The sequence below is a fragment of the Piliocolobus tephrosceles genome, chromosome 6 (assembly GCF_002776525.5).
Source record: "Piliocolobus tephrosceles isolate RC106 chromosome 6, ASM277652v3, whole genome shotgun sequence".
Lineage (NCBI taxonomy): Eukaryota > Metazoa > Chordata > Mammalia > Primates > Cercopithecidae > Piliocolobus > Piliocolobus tephrosceles.
Window position 1 is genome coordinate 38,129,818 of NC_045439.1, and position 25,556 is coordinate 38,155,373.

At 42.3% G+C, this 25,556-nt stretch overlaps 1 protein-coding gene across 8 annotated transcripts in view; it reads right to left on the reverse strand.

The window, feature by feature from the left end:
* The window catches only part of RAD51B (RAD51 paralog B), a 776,005-nt gene that overhangs the window by 193,562 nt on the left and 556,887 nt on the right, over window positions 1-25,556 (reverse strand). For all 8 annotated transcript variants that reach the window (XM_023182488.1, XM_023182498.1, XM_023182515.1 and 5 more), the window contains one exon: window positions 4,255-4,358. In XM_023182488.1, the coding sequence (XP_023038256.1) occupies window positions 4,255-4,358 (104 nt within the window). The remainder of the gene's footprint in view (window positions 1-4,254; window positions 4,359-25,556) is intronic.

Here is a 25,556-nt window from a genome sequence, read left to right on the forward strand (position 1 = left end):
GTGACTAGCAGAGAAGAGGTGATTAAATAAATGTTTGTTAAGTGAATGAGCGCCCAAACCCTCTGCTCTTGTTACAAGACAAAACCCAGCCTGTGCTCTCTGACGATGCAGCCTATCCTCCTGTTCTTCAGCTGCAGCTCACTCTACCCCAGAATCTCCCCTTTCTGACTACCTGAATTTTATCTATTATTTAAGGCAGAGGTTCCCAACCTTGGCTGCACATTAGAATCACATGGGAGAGCTTTACAAATAAAATAAACACTGATGCTCAGCTCTACTGGCAGAGATTTTGATTTAACTGGTCAGGGTGGGGCACTGGCATTGGTATAAATGCTCCTGTGATGAGCCTTAAGTGCAGCCAGGTTTGAGAACCACTGATTTTTTTTTTTTTTTTTTTTTTGAGACAGAGTCTTGCTCTGTCACCCAGGCTTGAGTGCAGTGGTGCAATCTCTACTCGCTGTAACCTTTGCTTCCTGGGTTCAAGCGATTCCCTTACCTCAGCCTCCTGAGTAGCTAGGACTACAGGTATGCGCCACCACGCCTGGCTATTTTTTTTTTTTTTTTTTTGGATTTTTAGTAGAGATGGAGTTTTGCCATGTTGGTCAGGCTGGTCTTGAACTCCTGATCTCAGATGATTCACCCACCTCAGCCTCCCAAAAGTGCTGGGATTACAGGCATGAGCCACTGCGTCCTGCCGAGAATCACTGATTTTAAGGTAATACTTGAGTCTCACCTTTTCCTGAAAAGACTTAGTATGTCTCGATGATGTTACCTTCCTTTGGATTCAAAGCAGTTACTGTTTTAACCACTCATTAGACAACAAATCAAACACTGCCTTGTGACAGTACCTCAGTATTAGTTTGTTTGGACCTCGAGGGCAGGAACTAGTCTTCTACTTCTTTGTATTCTCATGCCATGCACAGGGTAGACCAAAACATATTTTTGATGGTTTAAAACAACAACAACTACAAAAAGTAGGAGAGGCCATTTTAATTCTACTCTAAGAACATGTCTTTGGTAAGAATAAAAATGTTGCAAAAAGGGTGGGGCAGGACTGAAGCAGAGTAGGAAAAGAGTAAATAAAAGTCAAATGGAAAAAAAGCTAAATTAGTCCAAAAGAAAATGTTTTCCAGCTTCTTAAGAGAGTTTTTGCAAACACTGAAGCAGAATAAGCAAGAGAATTAACTTGGCTTGTGGCCCTGATAAGGAGATTTCTTTCTTGGTTCTAAAATTTTGCAAAGTTTCCAGGGTGTAAAGAAAATAATCAGCCAGGGAGGACTCCTTCCCTCGGACGACACAATTCAGCTCTTGAGTTAATCGGCTTGAAGGTCTGATCAGCTTGACCTGACCCCCTTCCAGGACTGTGATCTGAAACTAAGCCTCACATTCAAGAGCCCTGGTGTAGAGCTCAATGTCATAGAAACGGGATAAAACATAATCCTCATCCCATAACCTTGATCCCTGGGTGTAGTGGCCTCTGCTTGGGCACTGAAAAAAAAAAAAAAAAACCTAAAAATCAAAAAACTATACCTGTTATCTTCTCTAAGTGGCTGGTGTCCCAGAGGTCTAACTACCCTAGAATGATCCAGGCACGTTCTGCTACTAAATGGTGTTATAAGAAAGTACTACTCGGTGCAATTACCTTAAATGTTAGCTTTAAAGTACTGTTTTGTGCACATATCCCAGAAAAGGCTTAGCTTCATACGGCTTCTATAGTTTTTCATAAAAAAAAAAAAAAAAAAAAAAAAAAAAACACAGGAAAGACTCAGGGAATCACGAAGCACACCCTCTGCTAAGGCAAGATAAGGTCACCAGACAGAGACACGTTTTCCATATCAAACTTTATTCCAGTTATTGGGTCACAAGTTTAACAACTGGTCCCCAAAGGCATGCATATTTCTATCGATTAATTAAATGTACGTTCTTTGCCTGGGTTGGCCATTTTAACACTGGCCAAGTTTTACATTAATTTCTGATTATTGTTTGAAAACATGATTCCGGCCGGGCGCAGTGGCTCAAGCCTGTAATCCCAGCACTCTGGGAGGCCGAGACGGGCGGATCACGAGGTCAGGAGATCCAGACCATCCTGGCTAACCCGGTGAAACCCCGTCTCTACTAAAAATACAAAAAAAACTAGCCGGGCACGGTGGTGGGCGCCTGTACTCCCAGCTACTCGGGAGGCCGAGGCAGGAGAGTGGCGTGAACCCGGGAGGCGGAGCTTGCAGTGAGCTGAGATCCGGCCACTGCACTCCAGCCTGGGTGACAGAGTGAGACTCTGTCTCAAAAAAAAAAAAAAGAAAACATGATTCCAAGGCATCTTATTGCTTAGTAATGATAGTAACATTGTCTTTTGTAAATTCAGATAACATGACTGACCCATCTAATGGGATGTGAGTTGATGAACTGTCACTGATCCATCCACACTTTGCTCCTGGTTCTCCTTATGACCACTGGCCTGCGTTTGACCCTGTCAGCCAAAAGCCAAGAGCCACCAACATCCTCCAGTCACCAAAGAGACATAAAAAAATAGCATTTGTCCTACCAGCTACTTCCTGTTGACACTGACTGGTTAATTTATTAAAACAAAAGAAAAAGTAAAATATGGCTCTGACTTCTTTATTCACTTATAAATTCTAACTGGAACTAGTAAAACTAGGATTTGGGAGCCTTGAATTCATGATACCACATATAACAGACGAAGTCATAAACTCCGTGTGTAACAGTAAGAATGGCTTCTAAAATCTAAAATCTAAAGCAGAGACAAACTACAAGTTTTCAAGGAGTGGGATCAAGGATCCATGAAAATGAATGAGTTAACACTGATTCACGAGGAATTTTGCTTCCTCTGATAAAGTTTACATAGGCGTGTTCGACAATCCTTAATGATATCCCTGAAAGGTGCAACACAGCTATTTAACATGATTTACTACCAAAGGTCATTAGATTCTCCAGGAATATTTTGGAATGTGTTCCACTAAAAAGAGAAATAATAGCTTCAGAACCTAGGATACTGGACTCATCAGGGAAAAGGTACCATTGAGGTAATGAGTAGTCCAGGGCCTAAAAACTCAAGAATGTTTCCCTGAATAGAAACAAGCAGCTCTATCTTCTCTGGCATGGCTGACTTGATCACCAAGCTGGAATATTATTTACATAGTCCAAGGCAAACCAAGAAGAATTCTCTGGTTTATAACCAAGGGCATTTGGAAAATTATGTCTAGAACAGGCAATAGCTGACGCCTGTTTTTGATGATTCCTGCTTTCTTGAAAAAGAGCCAGTTTACCTAATGCAGGTAAAGGCAACAACACCTTTTCTGCCATTTTCTCCAGAAAGGATCACCAGTGTGACACTTCATACCTCTGTATCTAAATAGCCTGGATTTGATATATATTTAGCAAGGTGGGTAAATCTGGCTTCTGAATTCTGTCCTATCCAAAAAATTAAAATAATCACCCATCTTCTTCTTCCTCCTGCTTTTAGGAGAAACTAGATTGAATCTGGTCACACAGCAGGATAAAATTGAGGTTAGTCATCAGGAAAAAGACTTTTTTTATTGTGAAACATTTTACCAAAGCTTTACCAAAGAGGTCAGACAGTAGTGTCCTTTTCTTTGGAATGAAGAACGAAGAGAGAAGACTTAAAAGGAGGTAGAAGGTAAACTTCCTGGATGTAAGGGAAGGATTCTCACTTTTGGCCAGTACAGACACCACAAATAGGGAACTCTGAGACGGTGAACAACCATTTGGAGGTCTTTCTAGCATCATTCAGTACTTTACCCTACAGGCGTATGCATTAATGCAAAAGTACCTATTATCTGGGGAGTAGTTTATCCACTTGGCAGCATCTGCTGGCCTAAGATTTTCAAAGCACACATACTCCAAGAAAAAGCATCATCATTATTTAATTCATATGCAAATTATCTAATCCTCAACAAATACATTCTAAGTGAAATTATCATTTAGAGATAGAGAATTGGATACCTTAAGAGACGTGGTCCTTGGTCACTTACAAATATCAGAGAAATGCTGACTTTGTGGGAATCAGTTCTTACATTTTTTCCTGTGTATGACTTGTCTCCCCACTTTATTATAACTGCTGTTGGGACAAGCAGAAATGCTGGTTTCTTTATGCCCTACTAGCCAGTGCTGGCCCAGGACAGACAATGTGGCCAGCATTTTCAGAAGATGCTCAGATTGCTCAGTACATCTCATTCCCCAACCTTCATAGTCAGAGAATACTGTCAAAGCACTCACCTGTCTTCTTTCTGAATCAAGGTACTGGAGGATCAGCCGGGTATTCACACTGTGACTCCAGGTATTTCCTAGTGCAGCTATCACACAGCTGGATCCAGAAGTGCCTGAAATGAAATGGTAAAAGCATGCTTTCAGATGCCCTTTCTTGAGATGGCATTTCACATGAAGTTCAGACATTACTCATTGCCCAGAGAGCACTTGGAGGCTCAGTTCATTACCACAGAACTTGAGGAATTAGTGAAGTAGGACAGGGGTTAAGGAACATGAGACAACAAACCAGCAGGGGTTTCCTTCAGCCTGGGTGAAAGTGACCACCACTGGGCCAAATAATAACAGAGTTATATATCAAAAAGAGGTTGCATTGCAAGACAGCTCAGAGCCATTGCTACTAGTAAATCTAGCCATTCAATATCAAAGGCATAATGCTACTCCACAGAATAAGAAACAGTTATGAAATAGTTTAATAGAGTTGTTAGACATTTTTAGCTTGACAAGAGTCTTAACTCAATTTTCCTCATCAATATAGAAATGGTGGCATATACATATAAAATTCCCTTGTCCTCCCACCCCTTGTATACACACACCCAAAAAAGGAATCTGGAAGATCTCAAAATTTCATCTGTTTTAGACATCCTTATTCCAATAAAAACATTCCTTTACCTTCTAAGACTTTCCCATAAGGAGGAGGGTCTGAAGTAAACTTTATCTGAGTTCCTAGCCTCCTCCAAGTTGCATCTTACATCTCCAAAGCTTTGCTGACCCTTCTTGACATCACCATGAGAAAAACCTTTCTGCTCCCTACCTCCTCCTTCCCCCTTGAAGGCAAGCCAACAAGTCCTGCTGTATAGAAGCCAGCTTCCACTATCACGTCTAGCACATCCCATGGCCTCCTCTGAACTCCCCCGTGCCCTGTGCCCGAGGGCTCTTCTGAACCCACTTTGGCCCTGGGCCATGACAGGAATCCTAACCTTAGGAGGGCACAGTTGGACATTTAGTGTGCCTTGTAGCCTCCAGATACGATCTTTTTTCTATGAGGAGACTACATACAGGTTGAAGTCCACTGAATTAGTTAAAACAAAATGAGGTCTTGAGTGTGTCATCTGTTGCCCCCTTACTACATCATCTGATTTGTACGCCTCAGTGTGGAGTAGGAATTGGTCTTTTGTTTCCAGTGCAGACACCTTCCAGGGTGGTCTAATAACTGCACATGGCCTTAAGCACCTGGGCCCAAATGCTACAATAGACAAATGTAGTTCAGTGGTTCTTGGCTGGAGGGTGGTTTAAAGTGTTTGCAGTGTTACTGGCATCTAGATGGTAGAGGCTGGTGATGCTGCTAACCATTTTATAATGCATAGGACAGCATCCTACAACAAAGAATTATCCAGCCCAAAATATAGCAGTGCTGAAGTTGAGAACCCCTGGGTCAGATAACACCAACCATATATATATATATTTCCTGGTTCAAACAGGAACAGGAATGAATGAGATGGAAATCAATAACCAAGGTCTCAACAAGCCTGGGGATATCAGATTGAAGGAGAATTCAGTGTAAGAAAGAATAAAATTTGGGGTAACCTCAGTTCATCATGCACACAGTTCAAAATATGCACAAATTAATGTGAAAACAAATAATCTAGATTGTTTCAATCTGATCACATCATTCCCCTACTTAAAACGCCTTCAGTAGTCCTTCATGCCTGAGATTAAATACTGTCTCCTGAACAATGCACTCTGAGCACTTTGTCAGCTGCCTCTGCATCTCTCTCTGGCTTCACCTCTCTCAGCCCCCTCACTGGATGGTCTCCCATGACCTCCTGACTTCCCTGGCCTCATCCTCCTTGACCTCTTGTCAGCAGTTGATAAAGCTTCCCCCTTCCTTGGCATCCAATCTACTGGCCTCTTCTGCTTCTCCTTTTACCATGTTGATTACTCCTTTCCTTTCTCTGCCTTTGTTTTCTCTTTCTTCTTAGTTGTGGGTGGACCTTAGGGAGTGGGGCATGACCACATTTTTTCTTGTCTAATACCAAATGCTTTCAGTGTCCAGGAAAATAATGTACATTAGTAAAGAGGCCAGGTGCTTGCATATTAACATGTAGAAATTCTTTACCCACACTAAGAGATACAGTCTTTACCATTTTCTTGAAATTCACAACCCTCTCAGTCTGACTTTTTACTTTCCCCTTTTTGATAGAAATAGACTTATAGAAAAATATGTTCTACTATAAGAAAACCAACACTGCAAGGGCAATAGCAACTACATTTGCATTTAGAAAAACAGCTCTATTGAGATAATTTGCTATCATACATCCTCCAATTTCAAGTGGCTTTTGCTATATTCACAGAGATGTTCAGCCATCACCACCATTAACTGTAGAACATTTCATCCCCCTAAGAAGAAATCCCACACCCACTGGCCACCAGTCCCCAACACCCCATTCCCTGCCTACCTCCAGCTCTTGGCAACCATTAACCTATTTTTTCTTTTTCTCTATAGATTTAGTAACTGACTTTCAATTAACGCCTTAAGAGATGAGGGGAAGTGGTGAGTACTGTGGTGAGTTCGAGAATTCATCCAGGATCTCAAGGGAGCAGTCTCTGTTCAGCTCTAGCTGTTGTTGTCATGTGGTAATGTGAGTTCATAGTTAGTCACATCTTATTTATTTATTTATTTATTTTAAAATTGTAAAAAACTTTAACAATCACATCTTTTGATTTTTAAAAATCATAGTGATATGATTTTTTAATTGTGCTAACATCAAAGTGCAATTTTGATTTTTAAAACGGAAGCCAGAAATCAATGCTTTAAGTATAATTTCCTGATTTTAAAATGTTGGTTTAATATGTATACTTCTAAAAACACACAAATAAACATGTTTTTGAGCCAGGTATGCCTCATTCCCATCAAGCCTGCAGTGTCTGCTCTACATGGCATGGCTCCACTTTGAAAAGGATGAGAGCCCGTTCGACAAAGTGGATGGTTTCTACGCCTTTGTCTCAACCTTTGGCTTGTCTCAACACTTGTCTTCCATTTTTAACCACAAGAACTGCAAGCCTACATCATAAATTTTAGCACTGCAAATTCAGTATCATCGAAGCAAGCTCATATTTTCCCATATAAATCTACTCTTCCATCTCTGTTCCTTCCTTTGACCCTCCACTTAATCTGGTTTAAAACCTCAGCTCCATTTTTAAAATGTTTCCTTCTCTCCTGCTTCTTCTCACTTGCAATGAATTGAGAGGTGTTACTGATTTAACTGTAAAATCCTACCTATATCCATCCATTCATTTCTCCTACCTCACCCTTAGATCCATTCCTAACTCTCCATTCCCCCTAACTCAACCTTAGACCCACATTAGCTTTCACCTGGTGTGACTGCTTTAGTTGCCTATTGTCCATGCTGCTGTCACTTTCTCCCTATTAAAGCCATCCTCTATTTTACTACTTGATTAACCTCCTCCAAGCACACACCTAAGCATACCACCCTCCCATTTACAACCATCATGCTCAAAAACTTTCAGTGGCTCCCAAGTGCCTTCAGAGAATTCTAAATTCCTAACACTGGCATTCAAGGACTTTCTACCCTGTGCCCACCTGCCCTTCCAGACTTCTTCCCCCTGCTCCATTTCCCACATCTGTGTTCCTACTTAATCACTTATTTCCCATGCCCCTCCCTCATCTGGAACTCCCCTATGTTCACATGTCCCAAATCTACTCTGCCTTCAATGCTACTTTCTATGTGCCAATTTCTCTAATCTTCACAGAAATAATGACTTCCTCCTGTAAACTTCTAAAATACTTTATTTTACTGTCTCACATTACAATCATTTTCTACCTGTGGTATATTATTTGTGTGTTTTTCTTATCATCTTTAATACAGAGTCATGCTCTGCATAATGATGTTTCAGCAAATGACAGTGGCCCCATCACATTATCATGCAGCTGATAAATTCCTATCACCTAGTGATGTCACAGCACTGGTAACATCATAGCACAATGCATACTCGCATGCTTGTGGTGATGATTGGTAAATAAACCTACTGTGATGTCAGCTGTATAAAAGTACAGCACTTACAACTATGTATAGTACATAATACTTGATCTTACTAGAGTATATGTATTTACTATACTTTTTATCAATATTTTAGAGTCTATTCTACTTATAATAACCAGTTTAGTAAATATAAAAACCAGTTATGTAGCTACTATACTTTTATGTATGTACTATATTTTTTATTGTATCTATATTTATGTATTTACTATATATACTTTTATGTAGTTTATGTATTTACTATACTTTTAATGTATTTACTATACTTTTAATCATGATTTTAGAGTATATTCTACTTATTTTTGAAAGTTAACTGTAAAACAGCTTCAGGCAGATCCTTCCAGAGGTATTGCAGGAGAAGGCATTGTTATCATAGGAGATGACAGTTTAAGACTTTCCAGTGAGACAAGATGTGGGGGTGAAAGACAGTGATATTGATGATATTGATCCTGTGTAGTCCTAGGCTAATGTGTGTGTCTGTGTCTTAATTTTTACCAAAAAAGTTTTAAAAGGTAAAAAAAAAATCTCAAAAACAGAAACAAGCTTATAGAATAAGGATACAAAGAAAATGTTTTTGAATAGCTATGCAATGTTTATATTTCAGTTACGTTATTACAAGATCAAAAAGTTAAAAAAATTAAAAAATTAATAAAGTAAAAAAATAATCAAAGTAATAGTATCAAAGTAATACTATCAAAGTAACCTTTGATAGTAATCAAAGGTTATTACTAAAGAAAGAAAAATGAATGTAGCCTAAGGATACGTGGTTTATGAAGTCTACAGTGGTGTACAGCAGTGTCCTAGGGCTTCACATTCACTCATCACGAGGTGCACTCACCAACAGACCCAGAGCAACTCCAGTCCTGTAAGCTCCAGTCATAGTAAGTGCCCTACACAGGTGTATCATTTTTAATCCTTTCACCATTTTTATTGTACCTTTTCTGTTTAGATGTGTTTAGATACACAAATACTTACTATTGTGTTCTGATTGCCTTTAGTATTCAGTACAGCAACATGCTGAATGGGTCTGTAGACTAGGAGCAATGGGCTATATCATATATCCTGGGTTTGTAGTAGGCTATACCATCTCAGTTTGTGTAAATACATTCTAGGATGTTCACACAAATGTCAAAATTGCTTAATGATGCATTTCTCAGAACCCATCTCCATTGTTAAGTGACATATGACTATATATTACAAAGAGGCCAAACCCACGTCTGATATACGTCAGCATGCCTGAGTTAACTTAACACAAGGTCTGAGACACAGAGCATGCTTATAAACACTGACTAAGTGACTGATTAAAACGTTATTTCCACTAAATTTTGAATCATATTATATCCTTGTTTTGGCAGCAGGTTTACATCCTTAATTCTATCTTGCTTAGCTAAAATTAATAGGTTTACATTTTTCAAGTAAACTCTAAAAGTTAGTTGCTTAGATGCCTGCTAAGTGATGGGATAAAGGGAGGCTGAGCTCTAAAGTGCTTCAAGAAAAAGCTACATGTGAGTAATTAGGAGTTGCTAGTTAAGCGCTCAAACATTTTCTTTTTTGGTGATAAACTGTAGGAGTTTCTCAGGTCTAAAGGAAGACACAGGATGTCTTCAGAGATTGGAGCCACATTTGGGCCAGGAGCAACTATTTAAAGGACTCCACGTTGCTAAACCAATAAGAATAGTATAAAAAAGTACCCATGTATTTGGCTGTTTTCTGGACAGGTAAACCCAAGTCTTAAGTAAGGGCCATGAGTACAGATGACCACAGAAAAGTTTCCAAAGGAAACCCTCAGTGAGCAAGCTTGACTGTAGTCTACTACAGACTTCAAAAATATCCATTTGTATTTTTAGGAGTGCTTACAAACATTAATCCACCATAAAAGTAGTAACAGCAAGGCCTTGAAAGTTAATGATAATGAAAGGCAATTTTTAAATTTTTTTTTTTTTTTTTGACATAGGGCCTCCCTTGTTGCCCAGGCTGGAATGCAGCAGTTTGATCATAGCTCACTGTAATCTTGAATTCCCATGCTCAAGCAATCCTCCCACCTCAGCCTACCAAGTAGCTGGGACCACAGGCACATGCCACCACGACTGGCTAACTTATTTTTATTTTTTTTTGTAGAGACAGGGTCTCACTATGTTGCCCGAAGTGGAAAGGCAATATTTTTTAAGGTACTATGTGCTAGGCATTATGTAAGCTTAAATCTTGCTGAGCTTCATATCTTAGTTACATCTTTTTTGATCCTTACAACAATTCTATGAGGTGAGTAATATTAACATCCCTATTGACAGAATGAGGCTATGAGAAACGAAGTCACTCCAGTTCACATGGTAAGTTACTGACACAGCCAGGGTTCGAAACCGAGCCAACTGAGTCTTAACCACTACTCCAATTAGCTTTCTTTGGGCTTATCATGTCTCTCATGTCAAATACCGTGTTATTCTGCCAGCCCACAAGGGCCTTGAGAGCTCAAAGGCCCATCTCCGGGAGGACACTGATGGAAGTGTGTCATGAGGATCTTATCACTCATCTGAGCTCTGCATGTCACTCAGGCTCCATACTCGGCTTCCTCTGTTCTGATGTACAGTGATAACCCAGGGCAAGGGGTTTCCAGAAAGACAGCATATCCTCTGGCTCAGCAAGTTACTCAACTGGCCCAGCAGCTGGATTCACGCAAGTCGGGTGCCCTGGAACTGACCCTCTCTGGTTGTAGAATTAAAAATCTGGTAAGGATAGGAAAGATGGTTCACTTAACAGGGCCTCAAGTATAGGAAAGCAACTGAAGGGTGATAGAATTGATAGGATCACTTGAGAGAGGGAGGCAGGGAAACTGTAAGTTACTACAAAGTTGTGACCTTATTTTAAACTAGAAAACTTAGTGGTCTCTTATGTCTTTTGACTTTCAAGCATTCCTGTGAGAGGGCTGGCATAAATGATTGTTAATGCTGTTGATGGGAAATTTAAAGTAGGAGGAATCTGCCTACTGGCTTTTAAGAAAAGGCGATTTCCTGCTAGATGACCTAATTGGTTAGGAAACAGATAAGTGAACTTTCTCTATGTTCACTTTAAGAGGAAGTTCTAAAAATTGAGGTGCTTGCTCCCTCTCTCTCCTTTTTGATGATTGTGATATTTAGACCTGCCAAAGCAGTATAACTTCATTGTCTGGAATTTGGTTAATTCCAACACAAATACAAAAATCAAATACGTGAACTGAGCTTTGAAAATATTTTAATTTTTGAGGATTTTCATTGTTATGGGCTTGAGCCTGTAGAAGTCTCTGTGTAAGCTACATAGAGCAAATCTAATTTATTCACACTGAAGTCAGGGCTCTCTATAAAAGACTGTGGGAACATTCATTCTCCACTCTCTCAGAGACTCTTTTAGGTAAGTCAAAGCATGTTCTCTTTCTGTGACTGCTAACCCATCTGTAAAATGTGAATAATAATTCTGGCTCCAGGCAACCAGAGGTTCTTGGTGACCCTTAGATGAAGATACTTGATATGTATAAGTGACAGGAACAATGATGATCAAACACTGAAGACGAAATTCTAGGGAGGAAAGAAGTTTAATCATTATCTCCTGCATTTTTTATTCTGTTAACAATGAGGCAAGATAGTAAATCTTAGTTGTAAAGTGGTTACAACACATGATTTGGATTCTGCAATACCTTTCATGACTATCTTTTGGATCCAATTCCTTACTCATTTGGTGTGGGAGTTGGTTATGAAGACGAATTTCTCACAAGGCAAGGAGCTGTCTCTCTGCTCTGTATACATGGGGTGTAGCCCTCGTGCAGTCAGACTGGAGGAGGATAACCAGGTTGCTATGTAGCCTTGATTTCCAAAAAGGTGATGGCCTTCTGGTACCAACCCGTGTCAGTATTTAGAAGAGGCTTGTTGGAAAGCTCTTAATGAGAAAGCTCCTTCTCTGAAAACATTTCAATTTATGACTCCTGTGCTAAGCATTTCTAGGAGATCAAACTGAATCTCTAGTGCATAACAGAAAAGCATTTGCCCTGTAGCAAAAGGGTCAACTTTAAAAGAATGCTTTTCCATGTTTAAAAAAAAAAAGTCCAAAAAAACAAAGCAATGATTCCCAGAATAGGAACAGAGGGGAAGGAAAAGTTCATGGCCTTAGCGGACTGGATATTCTGGATATTTGGTCCCTCCAGCCCCTGCAGATGAAAGCCCATTTATTTAGAGTAGAAATAGGAAATTTTAAAAAAACAAAGGAATAACAATACCTACAAATGTTTTCAGGATTGAAATAAATCCAGGAAAGAAGATGGTATGTTACCACTGGAACTGCATTCTCCTTCTTAGCTCTTGTCCTCATGTCCTGAAGCACATTCCATGTAATGCATGATAGCTTGTGGCCAGCTGCTGGCTAGGAGGCAGGACCCTGCAGTTCTGTTTCTGACTCCGTCTGGGCTTTTGATGAGAACAGGTGGGAGAAGGAGAGTAGTGTAACAAAGAACCTCAGAGTAGGCCTCGGTAATGAGCAGTTACCTAACCTTGCTAAGCCTCAGTTTCCTCATCCATGACAAGAAGGGGTGAATGACCTTAAAATTTCCTGCCTTATTAAAAAACTTTGAGTCTTTGATATTTTGATGATGTGGCTGAGTTCCTCACTGAGAACCTCACTTGTTCCAGGAAGTTTGAGAATGCTCCACTCCATGCGCTGTCTTTGAATCAATGTGCCCTATCCAGCACCTGTTTATGCTTGAAGACAGCACAGGCATAGGTTTTTTCGCTGATAGCAGATTTCTCTCCAGACTAGAGATTTTCTTTGTCTACCCTACTTAGTAAGACTTTATGATGGGTAAACCCGTGCTGACCAGTGGCCAAGTCCCAGCAAACACAACTTCATAGTAACAAAGCTTAAAGACGGGAGTCTGAGTGCGAGATTAGGGATCAGAAGGAGGTTATCATCCATTCAATTCAGCTTCTCCTGTTTAAAACTAGGCCCCTGGCACTTGCTGAGCATGGTTCTTCATTGGATCATCCATTTGAACTGGGGAAGGGACTGAGAATCTTGGTTACCTCTCTTGGCAGGTCATCAGTTCTTGTTCCACCCAATGCAGAATTTCAGCAACAAAAGGTGAAGAGGATGAGTAAGTTATTAAAGTAGGGAAACTGCCTATAATAGGGCTAATTTTAGAAAAAAGATTCAAGATGACCTACAAGCTCTGTAAGACCACAGGACAAAGGTGTCAAAGAAAAGAGACTGGGATAGGCTCAGACATTTATCCTCCAGCAAAATTAATTTCCTTGGGGGCTTGTGGTTCACTAACTGAATCTGTGAACCAGCTGTATTTAGGGTGCATTCTACTTCCTTGGGTCTCTAAAACTGACAATGGTCTATAGGTCAGGTTCCAACGGAAGTGATATTTCTGACCTAGCTCTATAAATAGAGCACTGGAAAAAACCCATCAGCTGCAATGGCTCAGGGACCACACGCTATCTATTAAGTAAGCAACCACAGTATTTTTGCTATCATTTTAGATAAGAAAAATATATCTTTTGTTATTTACAATCTTCTAAGCTTTGAGATTCTCAAAATACTTTAAAGCTATTAGTCGTCTTTCAGATTTATAAATACAGGATCTGAGGCATAAAACTATGTAATAACTGCTTCAACTAATACCATTTACCCACCGAGGAAGGCATTTGGCTTGTAAAGAATGGGCTGCTTCATTTTAGTAAAGCAGAAAATTTCATTCCTGATGTCTCTTGGCTGGAGGTGAAAGGAGTGAATGCAGTCCAGAGGCTTTACTTGCACAACATACCTACGCTGATCCAAGTCTCAGTAAAACTCGTTACTGAGAAAGGTAAGAAATGTGAAGCAGAAGACAGGAAGAAGTGAGGCAATCAGAACCTCTGGAATGCAAGAGTTAGGGATGGATCCTCCATAGCACAAGGTAGGGTAGAAGCGGGGGTGAGCCATCCACTAGGCTAGAGACTGGTATGCACAAATCAGTCAACAACTCCACTGGCTCATGGATAGGGAGAAAATACCTTCAGTTTCCCAGAGTCTTAACAAAATACTTTAAGTTCTCATCCAACCAGGACATTTTTGAAAATGAAATGGGGACATTTTAATAGTTATACTGGGATAACAGAGATAAACTGAGCTTGCTCTGAGAAAACCAAGACATATGTTATCCTACAGAGATACCACGTAGGAACTGTCCAGAAGCACAGTGAGAACGCTCACTTTACAAGAAGAGCTTCAGTCTGGAAGTAGGGGATGCTGTACTAGGCTTCCCTGCTGTGTCTGCAGTGTCGATCATCAAGGTCTCAGAGATGGCTAGGAAAACAATAGTAGGCATAAGAAGAACAGAACTAGATGGTCTGAATAAAAAGAAGCAATCTCCTCCCATCAGCTCAACTCCCAACGTTCTCCAGGAGGCCATGCCCCTGGACCTTTTCTCCAATAATACAGCTTTCCTCTTGCTACCTTCTACTTAAGGAAAACAAACAAACAAAAAATCCTGAATCAGCCGGGCGCGGTGGCTCAAGCCTGTAATCCCAGCACTTTGGGAGGCTGAGACGGGCGGATCACAAGGTCAGGAGATCGAGACTATCCTGGCTGACCCAGTGAAACTCCGTCTCTACTAAAAAATACAAAAAACTAGCCGGTCGAGGTGGCGGGCACCTGTAGTCCCAGCTACTCGGGAGGCTGAGGCAGGAGAATGGTGTAAACCCGGGAGGCGGAGCTTGCAGTGAGCGGAGATCCAGCCACTGCACTCCAGCCTGGGTGACAGAGTAAGACTCCGTCTCAAAAAAAAAAAAAAATCCTGAATCATGACTTGTAGTTAAATCTCTTGACCCTTTGCAAATAAGTTTTTAATTAAAAATAAATTCACTCATTACAGAAAACACATATTACCCTTAAGTAAATACTAGCAAAATAAAGCAAAGAAAACAAAAACACAACCATTTAAAGAAATCTGTGGCACTTTCTCTTTAAATTTAGGCTTCATTCAAGACAAGCCAGGGGCCAGGCGCGGTGGCTCAGGCCTGTAATCCCAGCACTTTGGGAGGCCGAGGCGGGTGGCTCACGAGGTCAGGAGATCGAGACCATCCTGGCTAACACGGTGAAACCCGTCTCCACTAAAATTACAAAAAATTAGCCGGGTGTGTTGGCAGGCACCTGTAGTCCCAGCTACTCGGGAGGCTGAGACAGGAGAATTGCTTGAACCTGGGAGGCATAGGTTGCAGTGAGCCGAGATAGCACCACTGTACACTAGCCTGGGTAACAGAGCAAGACTCTGTCTCAAAAAAAAAAAAAAAAAAAAAAGACAAGCCAGAAAGATGCTTGCATAAAATATGGTTCCCCCCCTCCCCGCCCCCACAATGTGTTCTATCTGCTCACCATGAAATCCTCAGACCACACCTTTCAGCTGTCCTGGTATGAGCTTTGCTTTCCTGCCCCCTATTGTAGAGTCAGAGGCAGCAGGAGGATACCAGAGTTGAATTCTAGTAAGTCTTATGTACTATACATGGTCACCATCTCATTTTTTGACCACTTGATATTTGTTTCAGGTGGCACTGGCTGAGGAAGAAGGAATACAGCTGCTGATTCTGATCTCACACTGGGTATAGCCCTGAGTGCTGGAAAAAACATCACCCTCGGAAGTGTGCATGCAGCCAGCTGCCTTTGGAGAGAGCTGGGAAGGGTGCAAAGTGGCCGTGTCCTTTACCAGACACTCTTTCTGGGGAAGATTCAAACTATAGTGAAGTAACATTCGGTAGCTTTATATATCCAACGAAGTAGTTTGGGATAAGGAAAGTGGCAGGTGCCACCCACGTGACTGAAGCAAGGGGACACACTAGCAGTCACGTGGTTTGCCTTCAGGAAATCAGCTCACAAGGCAAACCCAGGACTGGGAGAAGGTCCTCTGCCCAGGCCTTAGCTTGTGAAGAATCAGGCCTGGGTAAGCCTGTTCCTGCTTCAGGCCCACTTTGGATCACTGGCTCTTTGCAAGCAGTAAGAACAGAAGAGAAAAGAAATGTGATTTGTTTATTAGGAAATATGTTCTTGAAGAAAAGTTTTTCTGGGAGAACATCAATAGCTTTAAAAACCATTAATGCAAAAAGACATTTCAACTAAAATGCCATGTCTAATCCTGGACTGCATCCTGGAAAAAACTGCCATAGAGTACATTATTGGGACACCTGGCAAAGTTTGAATATTGCCAGTATATTAGATAATAGTACTGTATCAATACTAATTTCCTGGGTGAGATCATTGTACTGTGGTTATGTAAGAGAAATTCTTGTTCTTAAGGGATAAATGCTGAAGTATTTGGGGATGAAAGGATATGATATCTGTAACTTGCCCTCAGATTGTTCACCAAAGATAATTATAATAAGTTAACAATATTATAAAATAAATTGGTAACCAATATACAAGAGATAAAAACAAATGAGGCAAAATGTTAAAAATCAGGTAAAGAGTCGGGCGCGGTGGCTCAGGCCTGTAATCCCAGCACTTTGGGAGGCCGAGGCGGGTGGATCTCGAGGTCAGGAGATCGAGGCCATCCTGGCTAACACGGTGCAACCCCGTCTCTACCAAAACTACAAAAAACGAGCCAAGCGTGGTGGTGGGCGCCTGTCCCAGCTACTCGGGAGGCTGAGGCAGAAGAATGGTGTGAAACCCCGGAGGTGGAGCTTGTAGTGAGCCGAGATCGTGCCACTGCACTCCAGCCTGGGCAACAGAGCAAGACTCCGTCTCAAAAACAAAAACAAAAACAAAAAAATCAGGTAAAGGGTATAAGGGGAGTTCAATGTACTTTTCTTGGAACTTTTCTGTGGGTTTGAACTCTCCTTCCCCCCACAAAAAATCAGTGTGAAAATGTAGGTTGACATTCCCTGAGAGATTACTTGGTCATTGATATAAAATCAGGACATGGGATTGGATCTCCAGAGAAATTACTAGGGCATTCATATATTTCCACACATCAGAATCATCTGTTAACTTTTTAAAATGCAGAATCCTAGGCTCCATCCCAAACCTGATGAATCAGAATCTCTGGAGGTGATGCCCAAGAGTCCATATTTTCAAAAACCTCTCTTAGATGATCCTAAAATATGCTAACATTTGAAAAAAATCATGTATTAGGCATTTGCTGTTTTGCCTGCAATTACAGACTCCTCAGATCCTGCAGACAGTCCATGTACCATCATGCATGCATTTGTATCAGGAAATCTCCACCTAAGGCTGGGCGCGGTGGCTCAAGCCTGTAATCCCAGCACTTTGGGAGGCCGAGACGGGCGGATCACGAGGTCAGGAGATCGAGACCATCCTGGCTAATCCGGTGAAACCCCGTCTCTACTAAAAAATACAAAAAACTAGCCGGGCGAGGTGGCGGGCGCCTGTAGTCCCAGCTACTCCGGAGGCTGAGGCAGGAGAATGGCGTAAACCCGGGAGGCGGAGCTTGCAGTGAGCTGAGATCCGGCCACTGCACTCCAGCCCGGGAGACAGAGCGAGACTCCGTTTAAAAAAAAAAAAAAAAGAAAAGAAAAGAAAATCTCCACCTAGTATCTTGTGATGTGGCTCTGTGTCCTTTTAATCTCGGAACACATCATTCTGGAGAATGCTCTTTGGCCCAGTTTTTTAAGACCGACTTAACCCCCCACCCTACTTCCCAAGAGGAATAGAGAAAAGAGATGTAAATACCCTTTAGAACTGCCATAATTCATCTGCTCGGAGCTGTTATCCAAGGAGACACCCAAAATACTATTTCAGAGAGGCGTGGTAGGAGGGGCAGCTGATAGCCTGGGCATGAAACAGGCCAGGGCTGGTGACCGGGCCCAGGTCCTCACTCAGAAACCCTCATTAAGGCCCCTCCTCAGTCATGCTCCTTGACCTGCATTGCTTCAAGACACCAAACAAGGGTCAGCTTTCAGAGTTCACACTCTCCTGTGTTTCCTCAGTGACAGCAGGAATAGGGTGCAAGTAGGGGAGCAAAAAGAATCAAGTGGGACAGAAGACAGAAGCGCTGAGGTGCTTTGAAAACTCCAGAGTGCCTAAGTGCATCTGATGAATTCGACTTAAAGTGCGTCCTTTGATCCCACAACATGGATACAATCCTAATTCCCATTGCATAGGCAGAAAAGTAACCTGACCACCAAAATCCACCTGGTCAGAGGGAGAGCTGGGCCCCGGCCCAGGCCTTCTCCAGCTTTAGCTGTCCCAGCCGCCCTGCCGCTCTGGCACTGGAGAGCACGTCATGGTGGAGAATGCTTTCAATTATCACCTTGCCCAGAGTGTGAGGATTTCTGGTTATGCTTTCCTCCCTCCCCATCTCCATCAGCCTCTTTGGGAAGCAGAGGATCCTGATAGGAATCAGCATATGTTCTTGCGTGGGAGGGAATGGAATGCTGGCCTCACATATGTTTGCTGCCCTCGAGGCTCTGAGAAGCGGGTGGGGGAAGAAGTAAAATGTTGACATTTGGTGGAGGCAATCCCAGTGTCCTTTGCTCCCAGAGTTTTAGACAAGAACCCGAGGGTTTTCATTTCCCACACTGGTGAATTCGCTTTGGCTGCCAAGTTCCTTCAATGCAGCGTGTTTCCTTGGCCATCTGGAATCGGCTTTCTGAGGCAAGGCAGAGGGAAGCTGCCGCACTTCTCCTTTTGGCGGCCTGCACATACACAAGAGGGGTGTCCCCATGGCCACCATGCCAACACAAAGCTCACCACAAACTGGGGCCACAGGAGGGAGGAAACTCCATTTGTGAAAGGAATTCACAGCTCACAAGTTTCAAGGTCCAAACAGTGTGCAGATTACCAGGGTGTGGAGCTTAGGCAACGGAGATGACCTTGCTTTAACTTCCTCAAGTAGCTCTTGACAAGCATGTCCCAAGCCCCGGGGAGTGGAGGGTAGGGCAGTCAAGTACTTTCAGGCAGTCGCCTCATGGCGGGAGAGGGAACTTATGAACAGAATGTGCTGAGGCTAGCAGGGTTATTTTAACTGGGGGAACTGGTTTTGGTGGCAGTAGCCAGTCAGTTCACATCTGCAAAATATGAATTCTTAAGTAAACCAATTTCCTTCTTCCTCGAAGGCCAATGCTTATCCAGAAATGGGCCAGAACTTTGGGTTTACTGCAAATGACCAGCATCAGCAAAGTGATCAGGATCACCACCTTTGGGTAATGTGTCCTATATCTCAGATGTCAGTTGATATAAGACATTCCAGTAAAGAATTATGAGATAACATTTTGGGATAATTGTTGCGTTCTAGGCTAAATACCTTACATACATTATCTCTATGAGGGCGGTACCATTATCATACCAATTTTCTAATGAAGGAAGCTGAGCTACAAAGAAAGTGATTTGCCCAAGGCCACCTGGCAAGTGGCAGAGTCAGGATTTAAACCCCAGAGTCTGATTCATTATTTTTCTTTTCATTGTTTCTTTTGGCCATTTAGAAAGTATTACAAGAATGGCCATTAATCTCCCTCTCTAGAAGAGAAAACACATGGAAACCATCCCCCTCCCCCAATTTTCTGGACATCCCATTCATTTTCTTTTCCTCATTAAATGGTAATATTCACTTTCTTATTCAGAGTCATCTAGGCCTTTCTAGAAACGCATATTTTAATAATGTTCTCTCCCTAGTCATATGATAGGTTTCTAGAAATTGATATCAAAAGAAAAACAAATCTCCAGATTTTCTCCAACTGAAAATATGTAAGGTGATCCCAGTTGCCAAAATCATGACTGGCTTTCCTTCTATGACTATAATCTCCACATCTGGTTCACCTTCTTTGCCAGAAGTACATGATCATATACCTTTTCGTGTCTTAGGATGTTTCTCTATTTTATGACATTTCTAAATAGAACTGCTGTGCTAATCATCATTATAATCTGATAACTACATTAATTCTTTTACCAGTGTTCACTCTACAATGAAAAAATAAAGCAGCAACAGGTGAATGGGAAAGAATAAGAAGAGCCCAGCAGACAACCCGTTAGCCCATGTTTTCATCTCTAATGTGGATGTGGGATGGGAAGAGGGACAATGACATAGTACCGACCAGGTTCCAGAAACGATTCCAAGTGCTTTACGTGAGAAAAATCTCTTAATTGTCTCAACATCCATAGGAAATATATCTCTAGTGTTGCCCCTATTTTATAGATGACAAAACCTTACCAATATCTGTATAGCTAGTAAGTAGGAGAGACAGGATTCAATCTGTCAGCCCAACTTTGGTGGCACCCGTGTCCCCACCCTGTGATCCTGACAGGCAGCCACAGCCAGGAGTCCTTGTTTTAGATGTTTCCCATGTCTGCCGCTGAACTAGACCCTAACAGTGGATTCTTAGTACATCCTTACCCAAGGATAACCCATACGTTTTCATGACATTACCACGGACTTGTCTTGCTTGTGAAACCAAGTAATAGTACAAACAGAAGAATCATGTGTTAAGAATTTTTCGAAGTAAATGATTCTGTCATCATTATTCGTAAAGAAAGTGATGTGCCCAAGGTCACACACTTAGTCACTGGTCAGTCCTGGGACAAACACCCCTTGATGTCCAGCCCTTGAGTCAGGATGACTGCTTCATCTAGAAGGCACCATGGGCACTCTGCCTGAATCCAGGAACCTCTGGAGTTGTATATGGCGCTGTCCAAGACAAAGGAAACCGCTATGCCAGCTCCACAGAAGCCCTGGCCCTAAATTAGAAACAGCACAACAATAACATTGCAGCAACAACAAAATAGTAATAAAATAAAAGGTGAGAAAACTCAAGAGCATAAAAATTTCCTTAAACTGATTATCAAGGAAAGGAAAGGGAGGGTTCCTTCTTTAAAGAGGCAAGTGCCTGCCAGCAGGAACCTAAAACTCATTATTATTCTGTATTTTCTTTTTTCATGACTAAAAAGTTTTTCTATCCTCCCCCTTCCTATCCCTATCAAAAGAATAACCCCCCGCAAGACAATCACAAACTTTAAAAGTAGCAAGCTCTCACTTCAAACAACATGTAAAAATAAAAATTCAAAAACCCATAGTGTTTGCAAAACAGCTTTGTGTGGAGGAAGGGCAAATCTTATCTTAAGAGAGGCTAATTTCATAGGATCAGGCAAAAGAGGAGAGGTAGAAAGGGTGGGAGCACAGAAGAAGGGGAGGCGGGAGAGGAGGGGATAAAGGAGGAAGAATCGCTGGCTTTAAAAAGCAACATTGTCCAGAGAGGTGAAAGGGAACAGATGGCCGTGGAGAATGTGGCCCTCAAAGCCTGAAGAAAGGGGCGATGCCGACAGATCTTGCTGTTTCCCATTGATGCCTGAATGTTCTGGTGTGGGGAAGCCGAGGCCAGTGCAGGGGACGGACCTCTGTTCCCAGCAGCTCACTGGGGCACTGGCGCTGAGGCTCACTGAGAAAAAGAGCAGGCGGGGGTGAGGGGGGCGGGAGGCAGCTGTGGCCGCAGAGGGAAAGGACAGTGAGCAGCATCGGAGATGTGCGGCTTCCACAGCCTTCTCTTTTGGCCTAGCCCGGGGAGGTCAGCCCAGTGCTGGTCTTTGCCCTGGCAGAGGTGAAGTAAAGGACAGGAGCCAGGGCCCAAAGCCTCGGCATCCTTCCCCTCAAAACCCACTGGGGGAGGCCTGTCTGGGATAAAGTAGATACCTTGGGGGAGGGAAATGAAGAAAATATTCCAAATGCTTTCAGAGGATTGAGACATTCAAATTACAATAAACAAGAAATCTGGGTCTCTGAAAAAGGTCAGAGAATCCTGCCAAGTAAATCTTATATTATTTCATGGAGTCTCAAGGCAGATAAGTGATTTGCTGAGAAAAACAAAAATGAGTTGGTGGCAGACCCAGGAAGGAATCCAAGAGTCAGTTTCAGAGGACAAAGTCAGCCCCCAAAGAGGTATAGGATTCAAGGTGGGCCGCCCGGTCATTGCTTGTAGCTGTGCCATGCTGGAGGATTGTTATTGGAGACTCACAAGTCAGTACAGGGCAGCACTAATACAGGAACCTCTAGCCAGCTGGCGAGCCCGTCCTTCCAGGAGGAAAAAGCCCAGCAGCCCCTGCAGATGGAGGTCTGAGAACTTGGGAAGGCAGGGAAGGGTTTGCGGAAGCAGCGATTACAAAGAGGCTCATAAACTTTAGGGGACAAAGATGCAATCACTGTAATTTCCTTAACTTAACTTTGATCAGAAAAATTATCGTTCCAAATGACATCTTGACCTCTCCCTACACCTGCAGAAGATGTTGATAAAATTCAGCCTTGCTCCTGCCCGCTAAAGAGGAAGCCACCTTCTGCCTGGCTCGCTGTTCATTCGGCCCACAGAGACTGCACAAGTTCAAAACAAAATTCCTCCAGTTCTCTTCCTCTCTTCTTCCCTGGCCCTAAAAATGAGAGAGATCTGAATCTGGGGGCAGACGGTCTTCAAACAGTGGGGCAGGAGTTTGCAGAAACAGATTCCTCATCAGAACAGTCTTTTGGAAACATTCCCACACATTTCAGGCACCCATAAACATCACCCTCTGTGAGAGTAAAGGAAGTTAAAAGGGGGCCCTAAATATATGTAGTGACCTGGCAAGTTCACCTTTACCTGGGGCTAGGCCTCCATTGCCATGTCAAAGAGCCACTGAGCCCCACGTTTTGCACTGTAGATGCATCTGAGTCCCTGAGAAAATTCCCATGGAGCGGCTCAATAAAAAAAGATCAACCATGATAAAGACCTTGCCTTTTATTTCCCTGCTTCATCCAAATTGCTCCCCAGGCGCTTTAGATTTAGAAGCTCTACTAATCAACCTTATAAACAGCAGCCCGGCCACTGCATAGAAAGTACTTTGTATAGCTCCTAAGCGAAATTACCCCAGGGGATAGAAGATGCCCAAGGCTTTAACAATCACAACATAACACAGCCTCAGTATGAGAATAGAAGACAAGCACACTTTGACATCCCAATTGAAACTCTGGGCTGAATCCGACATAGAAGAATGTAATTACCTTTCCTAGTTTGACGGTGCACTGAAGAAATTGGAGAAGCGGAATACCTATTAGGTCCCCACTAATCCTCCTCCTAAATTCAAAGCAGGGCTAGTCCCTGGAATTCATTTCTGAGTATCCTTACTCTCCACTATTGTTAAACAGCTCAATTGATAAGTGCTTCCAGCTAATAATGCTTTCTACGGAGCTCACCCCCTCCTCTTTCCCAGCAGCTCAAAGCACTTTACAAATATCACCTCATTATTCTTTATAACACTCAAGTGAGCCTGATAGGTGGAAAGGTTCATTATCTTCTCCTTCCCAATAGGGGAAATAGACAAAGGAAGGAGAAGTGACTCGCTGAAGCCAACAAAGCAGAGGCAGAACTGGAACTAAAACTCAGTCATTCCCCTGACTCCAAATGCACACATGTCCTATGTCAGCTTGTAAAGCTGTTCTGCTGACAGGGCAGGATTTTCTTGGCGTGGGCTGTGTTGTAATCAACAGGGCCGCAGAACTGGGGCGCCAGGCTGCAAGGGAAAGGGCATGAGTTGAAATGGGGAGGCCCCACTCAAACAGCCTTCACTAGTATGGACCAGTTTCTTCACCTTCGAATCTCAGTGTCCTCCTTGGAAAAGGAGGTGTGTAGATTACAGAAATGTCAGGTTCCTCCTAGCTCTTAGGTAATTGGTGAAATGAGAGTTTCAAAAGAGGGTTCTATTTTTCACCAGCCCTTGTGACCACCTGGGCCTCATTCCGTTTGTAAGCCTGAAATAGCATCTTTGTTTATAGAGTGCTCTATGTCATCCACTGTCCACCCACTGGGGATCTAATCATTCAGTTCAAAGTGGCAAATGGGACAGACAGTCCTATAGGGCATCAAGATCAAGCACTAAAGAGATATGGAGACATGCAGGGAGCAGGAAGACAGAAGACTGGAAGGGTCATAAAAGGAAGACTTGGCGAACAACATCTTGAGCTGTGCCTTGGTCCTCACCAGGGCACTCCCTACATACCAAGGAACCTATGACAAGCCTTCCAAAGCATAAGAAGGTTCCAAAGAAACAGGGTTTGCTTGGGTTTTTCTAAATACCGGATTTACTTGCCAACCCCAAAACCCAAGTGAACAATGCCCCAATGTACCCTGTAGTGGTGGTTTTCCATTTAAACAGAATTTGATTTTAATGAAATAACATTGATGTACCTTCCTCAAGTTAATTAAAACCAGATTATACAGGTGGTTCCATAGTTTGTAATTTGTATTGCTTGAGCCAGATAAACCTGAGCCTTTAGAAAACCTGAAGTATTTCATCTCTCTGATTTTCTACACTTTGTTTTCCTAAATGATGCTTTGCTACCCCTCATTCGCCACAAAGAGAGTTGGAGAGAGAGGACATTTAGTAAAATCAACATTTATTTGTAGGGGAAGCAGCCCCCGCAACCAGAATAATGATCTTGGAAACAGTTTTGTGTGATGGAGCGATTGCAGTGACTGAATATAAAGGACTGACTGTGCAGCCGCCAGAAAAAAACACATTTTTGTAATATCTGAGTTGTTTCTATTGGCCTGCTCTGCTTTGCATTCACCATGGGAACTGAGTCAACAAGTTTGCTTTCCTTTCATACAGAGCATTTTTTTTTCCCACATACAGGGTAAAAGGAATGAAGAATAGATACCCCTGAAAGTCAAAGGCTTCATGATTAAAAAAAATGGGTATAATGTTATTATATATCTCCAAGTCCAGCTGTAAAGGCAACTGGTTGTAAACTCTATTCCATCTGCTCTCTCTGAGGACCTCAGCCTGCCCTTGTGGAACCTTCTTTCTGGGAAGCTAAAGAATTTCCAGGATTAGCTCAAGTCCCGAGGCTGCCAACTGTGACAATCTACAAAGGTCTCTTAGGTAATAATTCAGATCCCATTTCTGCTCAAAGCCAAGATGGTCCCCAGTGAGTTGGAAATATTCTCATTTCCTGGACCTAGACCATAATGTGAGTTGACCTTCCAACATCTCCGAAGGGCAAGCTCAGCATCTCCGCATACTAAAGACTCAACAACTGATACATATATGACAACACAAACAAAACTGAACTTAAAAAGCAGGGGTTAAGCGTCATCAGAAACAATGTGGAAAAGAAATGCTACATGAAAAGAAAGAAGAAAGGAAAGAGACAGAGAGAAAGAAAAGAAGAAAGAGAGAAAGGAAGGAAGGAAGGAAGGAAGGCAGGCAGGCAAGAAGGAAGGAAGGAGAGAGAGAGAGACAGAGAAAGAAAGAAAGAAAGAAAGAAAGAAAGAAAGAAAGAAAGAAAGA